This window comes from Schistocerca piceifrons, chromosome 3 (genome assembly GCF_021461385.2).
Source record: "Schistocerca piceifrons isolate TAMUIC-IGC-003096 chromosome 3, iqSchPice1.1, whole genome shotgun sequence".
Lineage (NCBI taxonomy): Eukaryota > Metazoa > Arthropoda > Insecta > Orthoptera > Acrididae > Schistocerca > Schistocerca piceifrons.
The window spans coordinates 432,463,528-432,483,751 of NC_060140.1; the positions used below are offsets into that span (position 1 = coordinate 432,463,528).

The 20,224-nt window shown below is 40.9% G+C and overlaps 1 protein-coding gene across 2 annotated transcripts in view; it reads right to left on the bottom strand.

Moving 5' to 3' along the window:
- Positions 1 to 20,224, bottom strand: part of LOC124787703 (phospholipid-transporting ATPase ABCA1-like) — a 446,510-nt gene that overhangs the window by 72,521 nt on the left and 353,765 nt on the right. For both annotated transcript variants that reach the window (XM_047254537.1, XM_047254536.1), the window contains 2 exons: positions 4,041 to 4,166; positions 3,747 to 3,935 (listed from right to left, as the gene is read on the bottom strand). In XM_047254537.1, coding sequence (XP_047110493.1) covers positions 3,747 to 3,935; positions 4,041 to 4,166 — 315 coding nt within the window. The remainder of the gene's footprint in view (positions 1 to 3,746; positions 3,936 to 4,040; positions 4,167 to 20,224) is intronic.

Consider the following 20,224-nt stretch of genomic DNA (forward strand, 5'->3'; position numbering starts at 1 on the left):
GGGCTACTGTTTAGTATAAAGTTTTTGGAGAAGTCTGAACAACTGGGGGGTACTCTGATGTGTGTCAGCTATGATCTTTTGGCAAAATGCGCTAATCCTGAAATCAGTAATTTCTGCATTGGAAGTATATTTGAAGCAGCTTCTATACTATTGCCAGATCCCAAACTAATTGTAGTGTCTGCATACTGTACCCCTGACAGCAATATTGATGTCTTCACGGAAGTACTAGGTAGAACAATCTCCCAATTGCAGAAATACACACAAAATAAAATTTTAATCTTTGGGGTTATTAACATTGACACTCAGGGACAACAACAAAGCACTTACACATACATAATGTCCTCAGGTCCCACAATATGTTTTGCGCAATAACAAGCCAACAAGGTATCTATCATCTCTGGACAATAACATATGTAGAAAGAAATACGTACGAAATAGAGCTTTTTAATACCAAGTATCTATCAAATAATGAAGGGGATATGGTTAAAATTACTGACAAAAAATCCCACAGAGCAATGAGAACAACCAAAGTACATTAGAATTGTTAATGATTGTTATATCAATGCTCTCATATCGTAACTGTGTATGACAGAATGTTCCAACCTCCTGTTTGACTTTGCAAATGTTGTTTAAGCTTTTGACAACTTTGTTAATCCTTTTTCCAATATCTTTAATAAGTGCTGTCCTAAAGAATTAAAATGATGCAAGGCGAAACCAAGCAAAATTAATTGTATAAGTTTACATCAACGGTTTACACCTGACCTCAAAAAATTGGGAGCATAGGTCATCAATCTTTATAATATATCAAAGAACAGTGAAGAAGATAGACTTCAGTACCTTCAACTAAGGAAAAGGTACAGATTATAAATTAAACAACATAAAGAAATAGGAAATGATAACTATATTTAGCAATCAGAAAACAAATGTAAGGTTCCTTGGAGAATCATCAAAGCACAATTGGGTAATACTAATAAAGCCACTTGTGACACTACCAGTATCACACCCAATGTTATGAACAACTTCTTTATTAATTCTGGCAGCAAAGGATACCCAGCTCAACAAAATGTCAACTTAAAATCAGGCATTAATAAACATTTAGAAAATACAAAGTTATTGATATCACACAACAAACCCGCAAAAACCTCATTCAAGTGGGCACAAGTTGCTGTTACTGATATTGCAGTAGTTATAGTAAAATTCATCAATTAGAAATCAGAAGACTTGTATGGTCTATCAAATTCTGTTATTAAAAATATTGCAGATATTATACTACAATCACTCTGTGTACTAATATATTGGATTTTTATGAGTTATTATTTTACAGATTGTTTAAAGACAACAGTAGTTGTCTCTCTAGATAAAAAAGGGGACAAGTCATGTGTTGACAACTATCACCTATTTCTCTTGTACCAATACTTTCAAAAATAGTTGAACATTGCATGTACCAACAAATTTACAAACACTTCACATGCATGGAACACTGAAAAACACTCAGTATGGCTTCTACGAAAAGTCGTCTACACTGAAAGCTGTTGAAAATGTTGTTTCAACAATACTCAGCGCCTCTGAAGCAAAATCATCTGTTGATGCCCTACTGATTGACCTAAGCAACACATCTGATTGTGTGTCATCAGATTCTAATAGATAAACTGAGGTGCTATAGCGTTCAAGATATAGAACTCACACTTACAGAATCATATCTTGACAATAGGAAACAGAAGGTACACTTAATGGTGAGAGCTCTGGATTCTTATATTTTTCGAGAGGCATGCCTCAAGGTTCCGTAGCGGGACCCTTATTGTTTATAATTTATAGTAATGACCTACCTAGTACCATGCCATGTAGATCAGTTCTGTATGTTGATGATACCACTTTCGTTACAACTGGAAATGACACAGAGTATCTAAAGGGACAAACCAAAGCCAACCTAAGAATTTCTAGTAACAAGTTTAAAGACTATGAATTAACTGTAAATCAAAATAAAACCAAATATGTAATTTTTTAATTTGTGAAATATCAACAATACCAGTGTGTCAGTTCAATTTGGATTCCAAATTAACTCTGAACTCCCACACAGATTCTATATGCACTAAATTCTCAAGAGTCATCTATCTATTACACAAACCTAGAGCATCTGTGAGTGAAAAAAATGATGCTCAGTGCTTATTACACATTTTTTCATAGACACACAATGTACTGCATACAGCTTTGGGGCAGTTCCACTGGGGCACAATGAGTTTTCATGTGGAAGAAAAATTTTATCACATGTTTAGCTGGTATATTCAAAAAGAATGTATCTTGTAAGTAACTTTTCAATAAGCTGAGTGTCATGACAGTCCCATCATTACTTATACTCAATTGCCTAGTCTACACAAAAGAAACCCAAGAGAACTACAGATTAATGCAATTATTTCATTGTCACAATATATGTCACAAGGAAAAGACTGACTAACCCCTTAAAAGATTACACAAGACTGACAAGAGCTATACACACCTTGGAGTAAAGCTGTTCAGTGCACTGCCGTCAGAAATACACATTACCTAATTAAAAACCTTTAGAAACATTCTACAAAATTGTCTTAAAAGAAAGCTTTCAATGCTATAGATGAATTTTTTGATTGTGCAATGGAAAATCTCAAATTTAAACTTATACTCATTGTGCGTTAGGATGAAAATTTACATGATTTAACTGTTTCCTTTATTATTACCTGTACCATTATGTATTATTCAATTTGTATGAACTATTAAAATCAATAACCCGAAAAATGCTTGAAGATGAAATAAATGAATTAAATAAAAGGATGATCAAGTTTAGTCCAGCACATTTCTTCAAGTTTTGAGATCATCAGAATTGCAGTATGGGCCTGGAGTTGTTTTGGAGATGCACCCTTCATCATGTTAACCAGCTCACAGCAGTAAGCAGCATTGATTGCCCATTGCTCATGCAAAAAAAATCAATGAGCACAGTGTCTCACAGCCAAAGAAAATTGTTGAAAAAACCTTGCAACCTACAGTCGAGTGCTGACTTTCACTGGAGATATCTCCTCTTTCCTCTGTCACTCCATACTGGCTTGTTTCAACTTGGAAGTGTAGTGGTGGACCCTAGTTTCATTGTAGATGGTGATCAGGCTCAAAAATGCATCACCTTCTTTCACAAACCTTGCTGTAAGCCTCTGAGAGACCTTTAAATGTCTCACTTCTAATCCACAGTAAAAACACTAGGGACCCACCTGACAGGTACTTTATGGAACTTGATATCATCTGTGTTGATTGCTTGAGAGCTCCCATAACTTACCCCAACCTGTTCTGCAATTTTGTCAACACTAACCTATTGATCATCTTCAAGAATGTCTTCGTGCAAATCTTTTTGTCTGCAATGCCGGTCCAAGGATGGTGATTCCAATCCTGATTTTCACTCATTCTCATCCTTCTAGGCAAACACATGGTCCTTGACAACGCTAGGTCCCTGAATTGCGCAGTCAACCTCAGACATGGTGAGCACCACTGACAAGCACTAACTGACTGGCCAGCTCTCCCCCTCCTAAGGACCCGTCCCAAACATACTACAAACACAGGGCCAGTTCTAACTGTAAACATGCAGGAACAAAAATCCTGTGTGTACTTGATTAAAACTTGTTTGAAACTGATTTGCCAGGTAATCAACAAATCAATATATAAAACCATTCTCCGAAAAAAAAAAAATCTACAATGAATTTTATTTACGATTAAGTCATTGTCATCTTTACCTTCATCACAGCCTGGTTGTTTAGTGACCACACAGTTAATCCTCATTGCTGTTATTGTGGCATATTTCTTCATGCTGCTTGACAATGTGTAGTGTGGTATCATGTGAAGCACTGTATCAATGATTTTTCTTTCAGTGTCAAAATTTGGACTCAGTGACATGAGATACACTACAGCACATCCTATTAGACCTGAAATATATTATAAAATTATAAATTAGTGTGTCAAAAAAGATACAAGCGAGACACAAAATTACATCATATACACCTATGAAGTTATGTTCACAGTGTACCTACCCACAATAAGATTGGTAGTCACTATCAGGTTAAATGCACTAGACACTGTTCCTCGCAGATAACTACAAACATATGTGAATGGAATTGCAGAGAATCCATATAATATCAATAACATGACAAAAACACCTGAAAAATTTACAAAAGAATTAGAACTCAATTGTTACAGCTTCAGCTTAGATCCAAAAAATATATAAATTTTGACAAATAGAAAATAAAAATAAAATTTAATTCATTAAATTTGCTTTAAACAACTGCTCAACAGAACAAATTAATACACTTGTTGTCTTCTTTGATGTATGACCCCTTTTTCTGCAGTAACAGCAATAGAGGTTATTTATAGGTTCAATACAGTCTTTTTCGACTGTAATAACAGTATTTCAAGACCAAGTGCATTTTGCTATGTTTTAAGGCATCTTCGGTGGTCACTGCAGCTTATAATCAATGACTTTACACACAGACAATACAATGGATATGCACTGTGACTATTCATGCACATGCAGCATATATATTTTTTATGAATTCTTGCACGTATCTTAACAAACAGCAGAGATCAAAATGCAAAAACTTGGAATAATACCTATTGCTGCAAGTGCACAAATGGTCACAATAAGTAACGATTGTTTCATCAATGAGGGAAGCCACCAATCATCACAAGTCACAGTGACCACTGAAGATACTCCAAAATAAAGTTAACATGTTTGGTCTTAATAACACTTTTATTACAGTCACAAAAGACTGCATTAGCCTATATATATCATACCCTGCAGAACAAATTAAATAATTGTCAAAATGGTCAGTTGTAATATATCCTTGTGCTGGAACAGTTTTTGTTACATCTGACACAGAAGCAATTAGCAAGTATGTGGAAATTATACAATAGCTGGTGATCATTAAAGAATATCATAACAGTAATTTTGAAATTAACAAGTGAAAGTCCATAGTAAAGTAACAGGAAAAAATAAAATACAAACATTAGGGTGAGTAGTACTTTCTGTTTGTTTTAAAAAGACAACATACAAACTCAAAAAAATATTGGGTGAATGGGAGACAAGCTACCAAGAACACTCCAAAATTTCAATGAAAAACCACTGAAGGAAAAGCAAATACCATAAATGACTATGGAGACAACCGTCATGATAACAAAGACCTGCTTAATAAACACACATGGCAATAAATTAATCTTTACCTTTCAGAATTCGTGATTCTTTTTGCAGTACCAAATCACAAGTGTCAAGAAAGAAAACGTTGAAAGATATGTAGATCATGATCCGTAAGAAAGCCCATGCAAGGTCTACATAAGCAGATTAAAGTAACAACAGAGTGTGGAAACGACAAGTAAAACTAAGATTACAAAACTAGGACAATAAGAGAATTTGGCTCTTGCTTCATATTAATTATTTACCATTTTATTCGAATTAGGAGGTAGAATTTAGTCCTGTTTGCATATGATCATGCATTGTTGTGAAACTGAATGAAGAAGCAGCACCAGATAAAATAGTACATGAGGTTTTCATGAAAGTTACTGACTAGTTTTGCACAAATGGGTTAGAATTATACTTTGTAAAAACACAGCTAATCCAGTTTTGTAATGTTAAAAGTATCTGATTATGTATTGTCCAAGTATACCATCAAGAAATAATAAACAGTGCAGAAAGTATGTTATAAGACATTAGGTATGCATTTTGAAGTGTGTGCCACACAAGTAGAAACACACAAAAGAAAAATAATTATAGTCACAATATACAGGGCTCCAACTGGTAATTTCCAGCTATTCACTAAACAGCTTGATGCAATATTAAATTTCTTAACTTCTAAAAATAATGAACTCATACTAAGTGGAGATTTTTATTTAAATTTTCTGGAGGATAGTCACTCATGATCCATACTATAGTCTCTTAACACTTCTTGTAATCTCATTCCCTTAGTACAGTTTCCAACCAGTGTTATGGGCACCAGCACTCACTACTACCGATAACATTTTCATAGATATTACTACACTAGCAAATCATAGTATAAATCCAATATTTAATGGCCTTTCAGATCACGATACCCAGTTGATTACATTTAATATAGTGGGGTCCGATTCAACTAACAACAGGAAGTGGGAAACTATATGAATAATTAATGAAACAGGAATTGAAGGTATAAAAAACTGTTTGAGGAATACAGACTGGATAGATGTATACAATTCACCAGGATAAATGAAAAATATAACTGTTCCTTTAATATAGTCGTAGGTCACATTGAAAACTGCTGCCCTAAGAAAGTAATCAAAGGAAATGGATTAAATGTTTCAAAACCTTGGATTACAAATGAAATAAAAGTATCTTGCAAAACAAAAAGAAGACTGCACTTAATGTCAAGGGAAAATGATGACTACAGAGCTAAATCACATTACAAATTATATCGTAAAATTCTAAACAAAGTAATCAGAATCTCAAAATGTATTTATTTTCAAGAAAAAATAAATGCCTCTAATAACAAGTTAAAAACTATATGGAACATAGTAAAAAGTGAAACAGGAAAAACCAATCAGGCAAATGAGGAAATTATGTTAAATGTAAATAATGAGTTGATTAGAGATACTTCCAAAATTAAAGACACTTTCAACAACTTTTTCCTTTCAGTAGCAGACAACTTATGTTTGCATAGTTCCTCAGCAGACACCTTAAAATATTTAAAAAATGCATTTCCGCAGAAGTTTGACAAAATTCAACTATACCGTACCTCAGTGAAAGAGATTTCTAATATTTTTAGCTTTCTTAAAAATAAATGTTCCAGTGGTTATGATGAAATCAGCACTACCATAATTAAATGTTGGTCCTCAGAACTTTGTGACATACTGAGTTACTTATGTAATGAATCCCTCCACAGTGTTACTTTTCCAGAGAGGCTTAAATATGCTATTGTCAAATCATTACACAAAAAAGGAGACAAATCATTGGTGGAAAACTTCCGCTCCATTTCATTATTTGCAATATTTTCAAAAGTGTTTGAAAGGGTTGTGTACAATAGACTTTATAAACACTTATTACAGAAAAATGTTCTCATTCGCAATCAGTTTGGATTTCAAAAAGGATTGTTAACTGATCAAGCTATAACCACTTTTACAGATGATATATTACAATCCATAAATCAAAAGTTATTACCACTTGGAATACTGTGTGATCTGGCTAAAGCTTTTGAGTGTGTAATCATGATATCCTTATACAGAAGTTAAAATATTATAGGATAACAGGATTTGCAGGCTCATGGTTCTCATCCTATCTTTTTAATAGGAAACAGTGTATGTCTGTATCAGGCTTACCACACAACAATAGTCATTCAAACTATGAAATCATCAGACAAGAGTTGCCCCAGGACTCTATTTTAGATCCCTTGTTGTTCCTATTATATATTTATGACCTTACATATGCAGTGTCACAAAATGCACATTTTGTCTTATTTGCAGATGTTACAAGTATTGGTATAAAAAACAGTACCCATGATCTCACTGAGCCATCAGCTAATGAAATATTTCTAAGTATCAATGGGTGGTTCACAGCAAATGGATTGTCACTGAACTTCGACAAGACCCAGAACATACAGTCTAGTACCGCACAAAGAATACCTGATCCTATGACTATAATGTATTTAAACAATGAAATTAAAGCTGCAGACAGCTTCAAAATTTTAGGGCTATAAACTGGCCACAACCTAAATTGGAAAACTCACACTCTAGACTTAATGAAACACCCTAGTTCAGCTACATTTGCCGTAAGCATGATAGCAGAAGTAGGTGATTTAAAAATGAAGAAGTTAGTTTATTCGCCCTACTTCCATTCACTAATGAGTTATGGAATTATCTTCTGAGGAATCTCCTTTCACAAAGAGAATATTTTCAAAATTCAGAAATGAGTCATTAGAATTATATCTGGTGTCAGTCCTAGATCATCATGCAGAGACCTCTTTAAGAAACTGGCTATTCTGACTATTACTTCTTGTACATATACCCACTGATGTCCTTTGTCATTTCCAACATGTCTCTTTTTACACAAAATAGCGCAAACCATGATTATAATACCAGAATTAAAAACAATCTGAATAAGGACTATAAAAGCTTAACATTACTCCAAAAAGGAGCCACATGCATAGGTACTCATATATTTAATAATATACCAGAGCATACCAAAGGTCTTGTAAGTGCTAAAGACTGGTTTCAGAGTGAATTAAAAAAAAAGAAAACAACCTTTGACTCTTCCCACATCCCAGAGACTCCTCTCCAAGGGATCCATGGAAAATGATAAATGTAATGTAATATTGATGAAAACTTAAACTGGAAAAGTCATAAAGTACACTTGCTACAACATTTAGGTTCATATACTTACGTCATTAAAATAATTGCCAGCTATGGGTATATAGAAGTCAGTAAGTTAACATGTTACGCATATTTTCATTCATTCACTGATGTCTTATGCGATAATATTCTGCAGTATAACCATATTACGAAAAGGATAGTTGCTTCTTACCATACAGCGGAGATGCTGAGTCACAGATAGGCTCAATGAAAAGACTGTCATGAAATAAGCTTTCGGCCAACCAGGCCATTGTCAAAAATAGATCGCACATGGGCGCGGGCGTGCGCGCGTGCTCGGCAAAGAGCTTGGCAATCGCGTTTGCGCCGGTAGATAACACGCCATTTATGGTAACACTGGGAACACCTATTGGGGTCTGGTACCTGAAAAGATGTTTGATCTTTGCCCAACTTTGGAAGGTGACGTATGGCACCCAATGATTGAGACGTATCTCTCCCAACACGCCTGCTTCAGTCATTTGATAAGTTGGCGAATGTGGGCATGGAGCCATTTAAAGGCTATGAGGTGCTCCAGAGAAGAGTGCCACTTATGCCGCTGAAGAGCTTGCCGACGCTCCTTAATTGCTTCAGCGACTTCCAGCGACCACCAAGGAACTGCCTTACGCCAGGGACACCCTAAAGAGCGAGGGATCACGTTTTCTGCCGCGGAAACAATTATGGTAGTCACCTGCTCAATCGTCACATCGATGTTACCGTGAGTGGGAGATTCAAAGGCAATAGCAGAGGTGGAAGTTTCCCAGTCTACCTTGTTTAAAGCCCATCTGGGCAGGCTACCGGGGGCCTGATGCTGGGGCAGGGACAGAAAAATGGGGAAGTGGTCACTACCACACAGGTCATCATGTGCTCTCCAGTGGATAGATATGAGAAGTCCTGTGCTGCAAATTGATAAATCAATGGCCAAGTAACTACCATGAGCCACACTGAAATGTATGGTGGCCCCAGTATTTAAGAGGCAGAGGTCAAACTGAGACAGTAAAGTTTTGATATCTCTGCCTGAGCCAATAAGCATGGTGCCACGCCATAAGGGGTTATGGGCAAATAGGAAAGGTTTAGGGAGCGCAGCTAATACATTCAGGGGTACTGCACCATCTGGAGGAAGATATACATTGCAGACAGTTATTTCCTGCGTCATCGTTATTCTGACAGCTACAGCTTCAAGAGCGGTTTGAAGGGGCTTAGTGTCACTACAGACTGAGTTTAGGACATAAACGCGAACTCCACCTGACATTCAATTATAGTCGCTACGGTTCCTGTAAGTGGCTCGAAACAGCATATCCAGACACTACGGGATGATGATGGCATTGAAACAGAGGATGACACGCGTAAAGCTGAAATACTAAACACCTTTTTCCAAAGCTGTTTCACAGAGGAAGACCGCACTGCAGTTCCTTCTCTAAATCCTCGCACAAACGAAAAAATGGCTGACATCGAAATAAGTGTCCAAGGAATAGAAAAGCAACTGGAATCACTCAATAGAGGAAAGTCCACTGGGCCTGACGGGATACCAATTCGATTCTACACAGAGTACGCGAAAGAACTTGCCCCTCTTCTAACAGCCGTGTACCGCAAGTCTCTAGAGGAACGGAGGGTTCCAAATGATTGGAAAAGAGCACAGATAGTCTCAGTCTTCAAGAAGGGTCGTCGAGCAGATGCGCAAAACTATAGACCTATATCTCTGACGTCGATCTGTTGTAGAATTTTAGAACATGTTTTTTGCTCGAGTATCATGTCGTTTTTGGAAACCCAGAATCTACTATGTAGGAATCAACATGGATTCCGGAAACAGCGATCGTGTGAGACCCAACTCGCTTTATTTGTTCATGAGACCCATAAAATATTAGATACAGGCTCCCAGGTAGATGCTATTTTTCTTGACTTCCGGAAGGCGTTCGATACAGTTCCGCACTTTCGCCTGATAAACAAAGTAAGAGCCTACGGAATATCAGACCAGCTGTGTGGCTGGATTGAAGAGTTTTTGGCAAACAGAACACAGCATGTTGTTATCAATGGACAGACGTCTACAGACATTAAAGTAACCTCTGGCGTGCCACAGGGGAGTGTTATGGGACCATTGCTTTTCACAATATATATAAATGACCAAGTAGATAGTGTCGGAAGTTCCATGCGGCTTTTCGCGGATGGTGCTGTAGTATACAGAGAAGTTGCAGCATTAGAAAATTGTAGCGAAATGCAGGAAGATCTGCAGCGGATAGGCACTTGGTGCAGGGAGTGGCAACTGACCCCTAACATAGACAAATGTAATGTATTGCGAATACATAGAAAGAAGGATCCTTTATTGTATGATTATATGATAGCGGAACAAACACTGGTAGCAGTTACTTCTGTAAAATATCTGGGAGTATGCGTGCGGAACGATTTGAAGTGGAATGATCATAAAAAATTAATTGTTGGTAAGGCGGGTACCAGGTTGAGATTCACTGGGAGAGTGCTTAGAAAATGTAGTCCATCAACAAAGGAGGTGGCTTACAAAACACTCGTTCGACCTATACTTGAGTATTGCTCATCAGTGTGGGATCCGTACCAGATCGGTCTGACGGAGGAGATAGAGAAGATCCAAAGAAGAGCGGCGCGTTTCGTCACAGGGTTATTTGGTAACCGTGATAGCGTTACGGAGATGTTTAGCAAACTCAAGTGGCAGACTCTGCAAGAGAGGCGCTCTGCATCGCGGTGTAGCTTGCTCGCCAGGTTTCGAGAGGGTGCGTTTCTGGATGAGGTATCGAATATATTGCTTCCCCCTACTTATACCTCCCGAGGAGACCACGAATGTAAAATTAGAGAGATTAGTGCGCGCACGGAGGCTTTCAGACAGTCGTTCTTCCCGCGAACCATACGCGACTGGAACAGGAAAGGGAGGTAATGACAGTGGCACGTAAAGTGCCCTCCGCCACACACCGTTGGGTGGCTTGCGGAGTATAAATGTAGATGTAGATGTAGATCCCTTATATCCATGGGGGCAGGCATCTGCATTGCCGGGAACCAGGTTTCCTAGAGGGCAATGCAGATAGCAGGTGTAAAGCTTAACAGTTGCCGTAGCTCAGCCAGAGGGTGGAAAAAATCGCTGCAATTCCACTGGAGGATGACGTCACCATGAGACTGGGAAGGCATGGAACATTTAATGAGCCAGTTTACACATCAGAGTCACCTGCTGCCACTGACTTTTTGTTGAGCAGTCTATACCCATCGTGTCTGGGGGTCTGGCGAGATCTAGGTCCTCAGTGGACACCAGTATCTCCACCCCATCTTCAGACGCAGAACTTGTAGGTAGCAGTGGTGTGGGTTCAAGAATTTCCTTGGTTTTAGGGGTCTTCTTTTTGGATTTCTCTAACTGCTCCTTGGGTTTCCCTGGCTGGGAGGACTTTACTGGCCCAGTCTCCAGGGCTGAGGATGAGTGTGAAGCCCTATGACCAGCTGCTTTTGAGCTCTTCAGACAATGGTGGGTGTCATCTTTCCCACAAGCAGAAACCTGGGAAGGGAGTGACCCAAGAGATCCCTTCCTAGTGAGAGAAGCCGAAGAAGACTGACGCTTCTCTGGCTTAGATGTGGGGACAGATGTCCCCAATGGTTGGTTTGGGGGGAGGGGGAGGGGGGGGGGGTGTTGATCCTGAAGTAGGTGACTGGGGTTGGCAGAGCTGATGGTACCAGATCTGTTGTAACGGCGGCGTAAGATGATGTCATACATACAGGATGCAGGCGTTCAAATTTTCTCTTAGCCTCAGTGTAAGTCAGTCGGTCCAGGGTCTTGTACTCCATGATTCTCCTTTCTTTCTGGAGAATCCTGCAGTCTGGTGAGCAAGGTGAATGGTGCTCTTCGTAGTTGACACAAATGGAAGGCGGGGCACATCCAGTATTGGGACATGATGGGCATCCAATTCCCGACATGTGATGCTGGAAGTACAATGGGAAGACATATTGCAGAACTTCAGCACTTAAAGCACCGCATCGGGGGAGCGATATAGGGCTTTACATCACAGCGGTAGACCATCACCTTGACCTTCTCGGGCAATGTATCACCCACGAAGGGCAAGATGAAGGCACCGGTGGCAACCTGATTATTCCCCGGACCCCGATGTACCTGTCAGACAAAATGCACACCTCGCCGCTCTAAATTGGCATGCAGCTCATCGTCAGACTGCAAAAGAAGGTCCCTATGAAATATGATACCCTGGACCACATTTAAGCTCTTATGGGGCGTGATGGTTACAGGCACATTCCCCAACTTGTTACAAGTGATCAACATCCGTGAATGGGCAGAGGATTCTATTTTGATCAAGACTGACCCAAATCTCATTTTGGACAAGCCCTCCACCTCCCCAAACTTGTCCTCTAAATGTTAAAAAAAAAGCAAAGGGTTCATCGTCATGAAAGATTCCCCATCAGTCCTTGAACATACAAGGTACCGGGGCAAGTAAGATCTGCTGCCATGCTTAGCCTCACATTCCTCCCATGGTGTGGCCAGGCAGGGGTACGATTTGGAGTCATACTTATGTGCATTGAATTGAGCTCATGAATGCTTAGCGACTACTGGAGTTTCACCAACAGCAAGAGATGATGGACTATGCTTCATTGCTTGTCATCAGCCCTGATGCCACCCACTCCAACCAAGGGTCCTCCCCACAGGCGCCACCTAGCCACAGCAAAGGCCACCTGGCAGGATGGCCATTGCCGGGAGTCCCAATGTCCCAGGGGGATGGGCATCTACCCCTTGGCATATGTGGGGAGTTAACGGTGCAGACATCAGTAGAGCGATCCCTGTGTGGTCAGGGGGCTACAACCAACAGGGTACATGACGGCCCCACCACAACAGACTGGCTACCATGCTGGATATCAGGTGCAAAGAAGTTCATGGTCATCGTCGACGCAGAAAGCAACACTGCATAGCACATGGTGAGAAACGCATCCAGGAAGTGTCTTCGGCCAAAAGATGGAGAATGAGAGAGGTTGAAAAGCGATGACGAGAAAGTGGGCTAAAGATTTCAATGCACGATGGACACAATGCACCATGTAAGGTGCCCTTCCCCAATTGGCTCACTCTTCTGGAAAATTTTGAAGACTGGAGGTCAAACGCTACAGGGGACCATCACATAAACATCAAAATGTGTGAAACTCCTTTTAGTTGCCTCTTACGACAAGCAGCAATACACCGGGCCTATTCTTACCCCCAAGGGCTTTGTCATACTGGAATTGGAACAGGGAAGGGGCTAGATGGGTGAAGACAATGACTAACGAAGGTTGAGACCAGAAGGATTACTGGGATGTAGGATATATTGCAGGCAGAGTTCCCGCCAAAGCAGTTCAGAAAAGCTGTTGTTGGTGGGAAGGATCCATATGGCACAGGCTGTGAAGCAGTCACTGAAATGAAGAATGTTAGATTGGGCGGCGTGCTCAGCAACAGGATGTTCCAGTCGTTTCTTTGTCACGGTTTATCGGTTGCCATTCATACAAACAGAGAGCTTGTTTGTTGCCATGCCCGCGTGGAATACAGCACAGTTTTTGCAGCTTAGCTTGTAGATCACATGACTGGTTTCACAGGCAGCCCTGCCTTTGATGCGATAGGTGATGTTTGTGACCAGAGTGGAGAAGGTGCTGGTGGGAGGATGTATGGGACAGGTCTTGCATCTAGCTGTATTAAAGGGGTATGAGCCATGAGGCATGGTGTTGGGAGCAGGAGTTGTGTAGGGATGGATGGATACCGTGTAGGTTTGGTGGATCATGAAATACCACTGTGGAGGGTGGGGGGAAGGGAGGTTGAATGGATAGTGGATTGGACATTTCTCATTTCGGGGCACAACAAGAGGAAGTCAAAACCCTGGTGGAGAATTCAGTCTGCTCCAGTCCTGGATGGTATTGCGTTATGAGGGTAATGCTCCTCTGTGGCTTGACAGCTGGACTTTGGGAAGTGGTGGATGACTGAAAAGATAAGGCACAGAAGGTCTGTTTTTGTACAAAGTTGGGAGGGCAATTACAGTCTGTAAAGGTCTCAGTAACTGCTCACTTTGGCAAAAAATATTCTTGCCACGAAAGAATGTAATTAGAACCATATGTGGGGTTCATACACATACATCTTGCAATTATTGCTTTAAGCTATCGGAATATTAACCACAGCCTCACATTACATTTATTCATTTACAAAATTTATTATCAACACTCCATCCAAGTTTGAGACTAACGGACATACTCACCAGTACAACACTAGATAGAAAAATGATTTGAGTTATCCTTTAATGAACCTAATTTATCATGGAATGGGGTGAAATATGCAACTATAAAACTCTGTGACAACTTACCCATGGAAATAAAATAGACAGACAGCAGAAGTGTTTTCATATTATACAAAGGTTGTTTCTCCTAACAACTCTTACTATACCATACCACATCAAATCGTTTATCATGAATATGGTCTGCAAAACAAGTACCTTCACTGCCCATTATAAAAGCAAAACATCCACAAGACATGGTCGGATGTCAGTGTATTTGCGTACATGTATACACCATCGGCAGGTATAAAAATGATTACAGCTGCAATTCTCTGTAAGGAGTAGAATAATGGCCATCAGAGCGCATTACTGTTGTTACAAGGCCTGATAGGGAATAAAGGGGCACAAAAAGCATCAGCTGAGTGATCACTGAAGGATTGGGTTGTTTTGGGGAAGGAGACCAGACAGCGAGGTCATCGGTCTCATCGGATTAGGGAAGGACGGGTAAGGAAGTCGGCCATGCCCTTTGAAAGGAACCATCCCGGTATTTGCCTGGAGTGATTTAGGGAAATCACAGAAAACCTAAATCAGGATGGCCGGACGCGGGATTGAACCGTCATCCTCCAGAATGCGAGTCCAGTGTCTAACCACTGCGACACCTCGCTCGGTCTCACTGTGAAGGAGGCAGACGTGCTACATACTCATGTGTGACAGCATTGTCAGCATCTGACACGGTTTGAATGGAGCCTCACTGTTGGTTTCCATTTGGATGGATCGTCAAATCACACAGTACCTAGATTTGTGGGCCATTTGAATGTCACAGTTGCCAGATGTTGGCCTGCACTGAAATGTGAGGGCAAGCAGTCGTCATCGTCAAAATTGGTCAACCACTTTTGACCCCCACAAAAGATGATGTAACAAGCACACTGTAAACACTTCACAGCTGCACCTGTCAGCTGACAACAAGTAATGGGCTCCCTGCTACATTCTGTGTCATACCATACCACTGGTTGAATACTAGTACCAGCTAGACTAAGAAATTACCGTCCCATGCACAGGGTGCCGTTAACACCACAACTGCATTTGAAAAATGTGATGCCAGCAAGATCCCGAGATCTCTACCCGATAGAACATGGGTGGTACCAGCTTGGACATTAACTCTGTACCAGTGCAGTACCCATGTTATCAATGACCAGTTACAACAGCAGTCGGCCAGCTTGCCTCAAGAGGATACAATGGCCTTATGACACCATTCCTAACTAAATCAGTGCATGCATCTGGACCAGAATGGGTGCACCATCATACTGACAAATGGGCTTATACTGCCAAGTTATTTGTAAGGCTGACTCAATTTTGTAATCACTGAAATAACCTCACTTATCCTCTCAATCCCTGTAATTTCTTTCCATTTCTTCCTCCCCATCTGGATGCTGTGCTTTTTTTTTGTCCGGCAGTGTAATTAATTTTGTTGATGTAGAATCTGCATCACGCTCCTGTGATACAGTCACACAGGCTGCAGTGAAAGAAAACTTTAGAAACTGCTTTTTGCGTGTTCACAAGAAAAGCAAATCTGTCAATGTATGCCAGAGTCTAATAGATGTCTGAAAGCTTTAAGAATTAGCAGTTTTCCTAAGGAAGAGGAAGTGAGACTAAAGGTAGATGGAAAAGATAATGATCAATGGGGAATGGATACTGAGGCAACGAAAGTGTAAGGAACAGTGACTAACAATTACAGAACAAAATAGCTTTAAAGGAAGACGATGTGACAGATAACCACAGTGTATCTTCCCACCATAAGCTGCAACCATTACTTTATCTTGGATAGTTTACAATTGTTTTCAACACTAACTGCTTCAACTAGTATATTCAACATAGTAGTGCATTACAGGAACTCTACAATATGGACTAAGATGAATGGTAATTAAAGAACTACAAGTAGGTGCTGTAGACAAATCAGGAGGAGGACGGCACACTTTAGAAGGCATATTAACTATGGTATGTATTTTTGGAAGATGGATGCTGCATCTTTTGGAAGGTAAATGAAAGCAAATAAGAAAATTAATATTCCGTCAACATTCGGGTGAGCACTGCTGGATATTATTAATACTCATTGTGATATTTTGTCCGACTACGTTTCAGCCATTCTGAAGGTGAGTCCCTCGCAAGATTGTTAAATAACTTTACACGATACTGTGAAGTAACCATGATGCATGCATGAGAGAGAACACTGTTGGTAACAAGAGTGTCAGTCACAGATACAACTATATAAATCTAAGAATAAAAGAAAGCAAGCACAGAGTCAGCAAATCCACAAGACTTATGAAGTATTTCGTTGATTCTTATGAACGGCATGTGTTGGAACGACAGGCAATGAAGACTTAGAGCAATGTTCCCTTTGAAAGTGCACAAGTGAAATGAGTGGTTCTCATGATTGGTCAAGCTGGAAATCCTTCTCTCTGTAAAGCAGGTTGTCAGCTAATTGCATTTCCAGAGCTTCCTTGATGAGGGAATCACAGCAAAGAGAGACTGTGGCCAGTATCTGAACTTCCCCATAATCCCTGGAATGGCCAATGGAAATACAATGTTCAGCCACTGCAGATTTATTGGGCTGTACAAGGTAAGCATACTGTTTGTGTTCAAAGCAACATCTGTTTAGAGTGCGTATTTATTTGCCCTATGTAGCTTTTACCATACTCACACAAAATTCTACATACATCCGTCTCACATAAAAACAGTCATCCTTCACAGATCGCAGTAGATCACATTCACTTTATGTTTCAGTCATTATAAAACAGAAAACAACTAATTTCAGCAATGCTATGTAAAGGACAGATTGCTACTCACCCTATAGCAGAGACATTGAGTTGCAGACAGGCACAACAAAAAGACTACTAAGCACATTAGCTTTCTGCCAGAAGGCCTTTGGCCTTTACACACACACACACACACACACACACACACGACTACTGTCTCTGGCTGCTGGGGCCAGACTGCAGAAAAGGATAGATTCCTCCTCACCATATAGCAATGTTGAGTTGCAGACAGGCATAACAAAAAGACTATTAAACACATTAGATTTCGGTCAGAAGCCATTTTTTTCTGAAACAGTACATGCAGCTTCCACACGACATGATATTCTCCAGGAGCAGCAAGATCGTCTTCATACCAAAAGTCTGGCATCGTGTAGAATTGACTGATCATTTTTAAATAGTCTGAACTTTCCTGATGTAGCCACACTATCTTACAGTAAAGTATTTGTTTGATTTCCCCAACTGCTTTTCCTGTCAGAAAACTAAATACAGAATTTCTGTTAGGTAATACTGGTTGAATTTTTCGAACCAAATACTTGTCTAAAAAAGGTCTACATGGCTTTGCTAGGAAAATTTTGTTGCTTATAGTGTCATATATGACTGATAGATTTATCACTGCAATTTGCATTACCAGTAAATAATTTTTTCAAAAGGAGAGGGGCACAGCGGGGGGTGGGGGGTGGGGGGCCTGTGAGGGTACGATATGCTATTCATGGTTGGCCCGACTGGGGGGAGGAATGGGGAGGGGGAGAAAGAGAGAGAGGGGGGGAGAGAGAGAGAGGGGGGGAGAGAGAGGGGGGGGGAGAGAGAGGGGGGGGAGAGAGAGGGGGGGAGAGAGAGGGGGGGAGAGAGAGGGGGGGAGAGAGAGGGGGGGGAGAGAGAGGGGGGGGAGAGAGAGGGGGGGAGAGAGAGGGGGGGGGGGAGAGAGAGAGAGAGAGACAGTGATGGGGAGGGAGAGGGAGAGGTGTTCCCTGAGATTACAAACTGAATTAAAAAGCACTTTCTGGGACTGAAATCTGGCTGCACTGGTATTACTTGTAACTTCATTAATTTCATATGTTGCTGGATTCTTTGAAGTATTAAACTTTCATCATATGAAAGTTCTGGAAGAATGCAACACTCACTCACTCTCTCTCTCTCTCTCTCTCTCTCTCTCTCTCTCTCTCTCACACACACACACACACACACACACACACACACACTTGTGCCCCTACATAGTGCAATCAGACACATACTGCTAGGGTTGCATTTCAACAGGTGGATGGGTGTAGCGGTTTTGTGTCGTCGGACTGGGTGGGTGGAGAAAGAGACAGGAAGCAGGAGAGGTTGGGGATGGATACCAGTGGCTCAGAGGGAGACAGCATCAGGTGACAAATTCGTACCAAAGTCAGTGATGTGCAGCACACAATGAAGATGATGTGGAAAGATGGATTGGGATAGTGACAGGATACAGTGACGGGAAACTGTTTGTTAGTTACAGGATGTGGGCAGAGTGGGTTAGCGGAGGTTGGGGCTATGGGAATTATGGGAATGAAGGATGTTTTGCAAGGGTAACTCCCATCTGTTGTTGAGAAAAGCTGGTGTTGGATGGAAGGATCCACATGGCAAGGATGGTCAACTTCATTTGTGGCTACAGTTTGGCTGTGGCCAATCATTCTGATGGACAGCTTTTTGGTGCTCATGCCCACATGAAATGCTGTGAAGTGATTGCAATACAGCTTGTATATAAGATGTCTGTTTTCACAGGTGGCCGTATCCTCTGATGGAACAGGGGGAGCCTGTGAGAGGACTGGAGTAGGATGTGCTGGATGGGTCAGGCAGGTCTTGCATCTGGGTCTTCCAAGGGATAGGACCCTTATGGCAAGGGATTGTATGTGGACACTGGGGGGTGGAGGTGGGGAGGGAGGTGGCACTGGGGTGGCTCAGGCTGTGTGGGTGTCAGAGTACTACTTTAGGAGGTGGTTGAAAGGTTTAGGTGACAGAGGGGGGAGGGGGGGGGGGTAACATCCCTTTGCAGCTGATTATTGGGGATCGTGGGGGTTTAAGGGGGATGCAAAGGAAATGGCTTGGAAAATCTGTTTGCAGACTAGTTTTACTGAGTAGTGCATGTTTATGAAGGTCTTGGTGAAACCTAGAGCATGCTGGGCAAGGAAATTATTGTCACTGCAGATATGCTAGTCACAGTTGGCCAGGCTGTATGGGAACAATTTTCTCATGTGGAAGGGATGACAGCTGTTAAGATGCAGGTATTGTTGGTGGTTAGTGGATGTAATGGAAGAATGAGGACAGGGTGTTTTGGTTCTGAATTCAAATCATGAAGAAAAGAAACCATCAGTGAATCTGAACCAGACAAGTGGTTTGGAGTTTTGGGAATCTGGGAAGGTTCCCACTTGATGGCCCACAAACAGGTTGGCTTAGGGGGGAGACATGCAGCTGCCCAATGCTGTGCCATGGATATTTTTGTATACCATCCCCTCAAAACAGAAATAGTTGTGTGTAATAACATAATTGGTACGGAGTTAGCATCCCACTTAGTAAATGAATCCACTTCATTTACTTCCGGTATGATGGACGTGGAAGAATTTTGAGCAAATTTTAAACACATTGTAAATCACGCATTGGACAAGTATGTGCCGAAAAAGTGGGTTACGGATGGAAAAGACCCATCGTGGTTTAACGGCGCAATTCGGAGAAGCAAAGGCAGTTGCACTTGCGGTACAAGAAAGATCGGGAGAATGAGGACAGGCAAAAAAAAGTTAGTAGAGATTCATGCTGCTGTAAAAAGAGTGATGCGCGAAACATTCA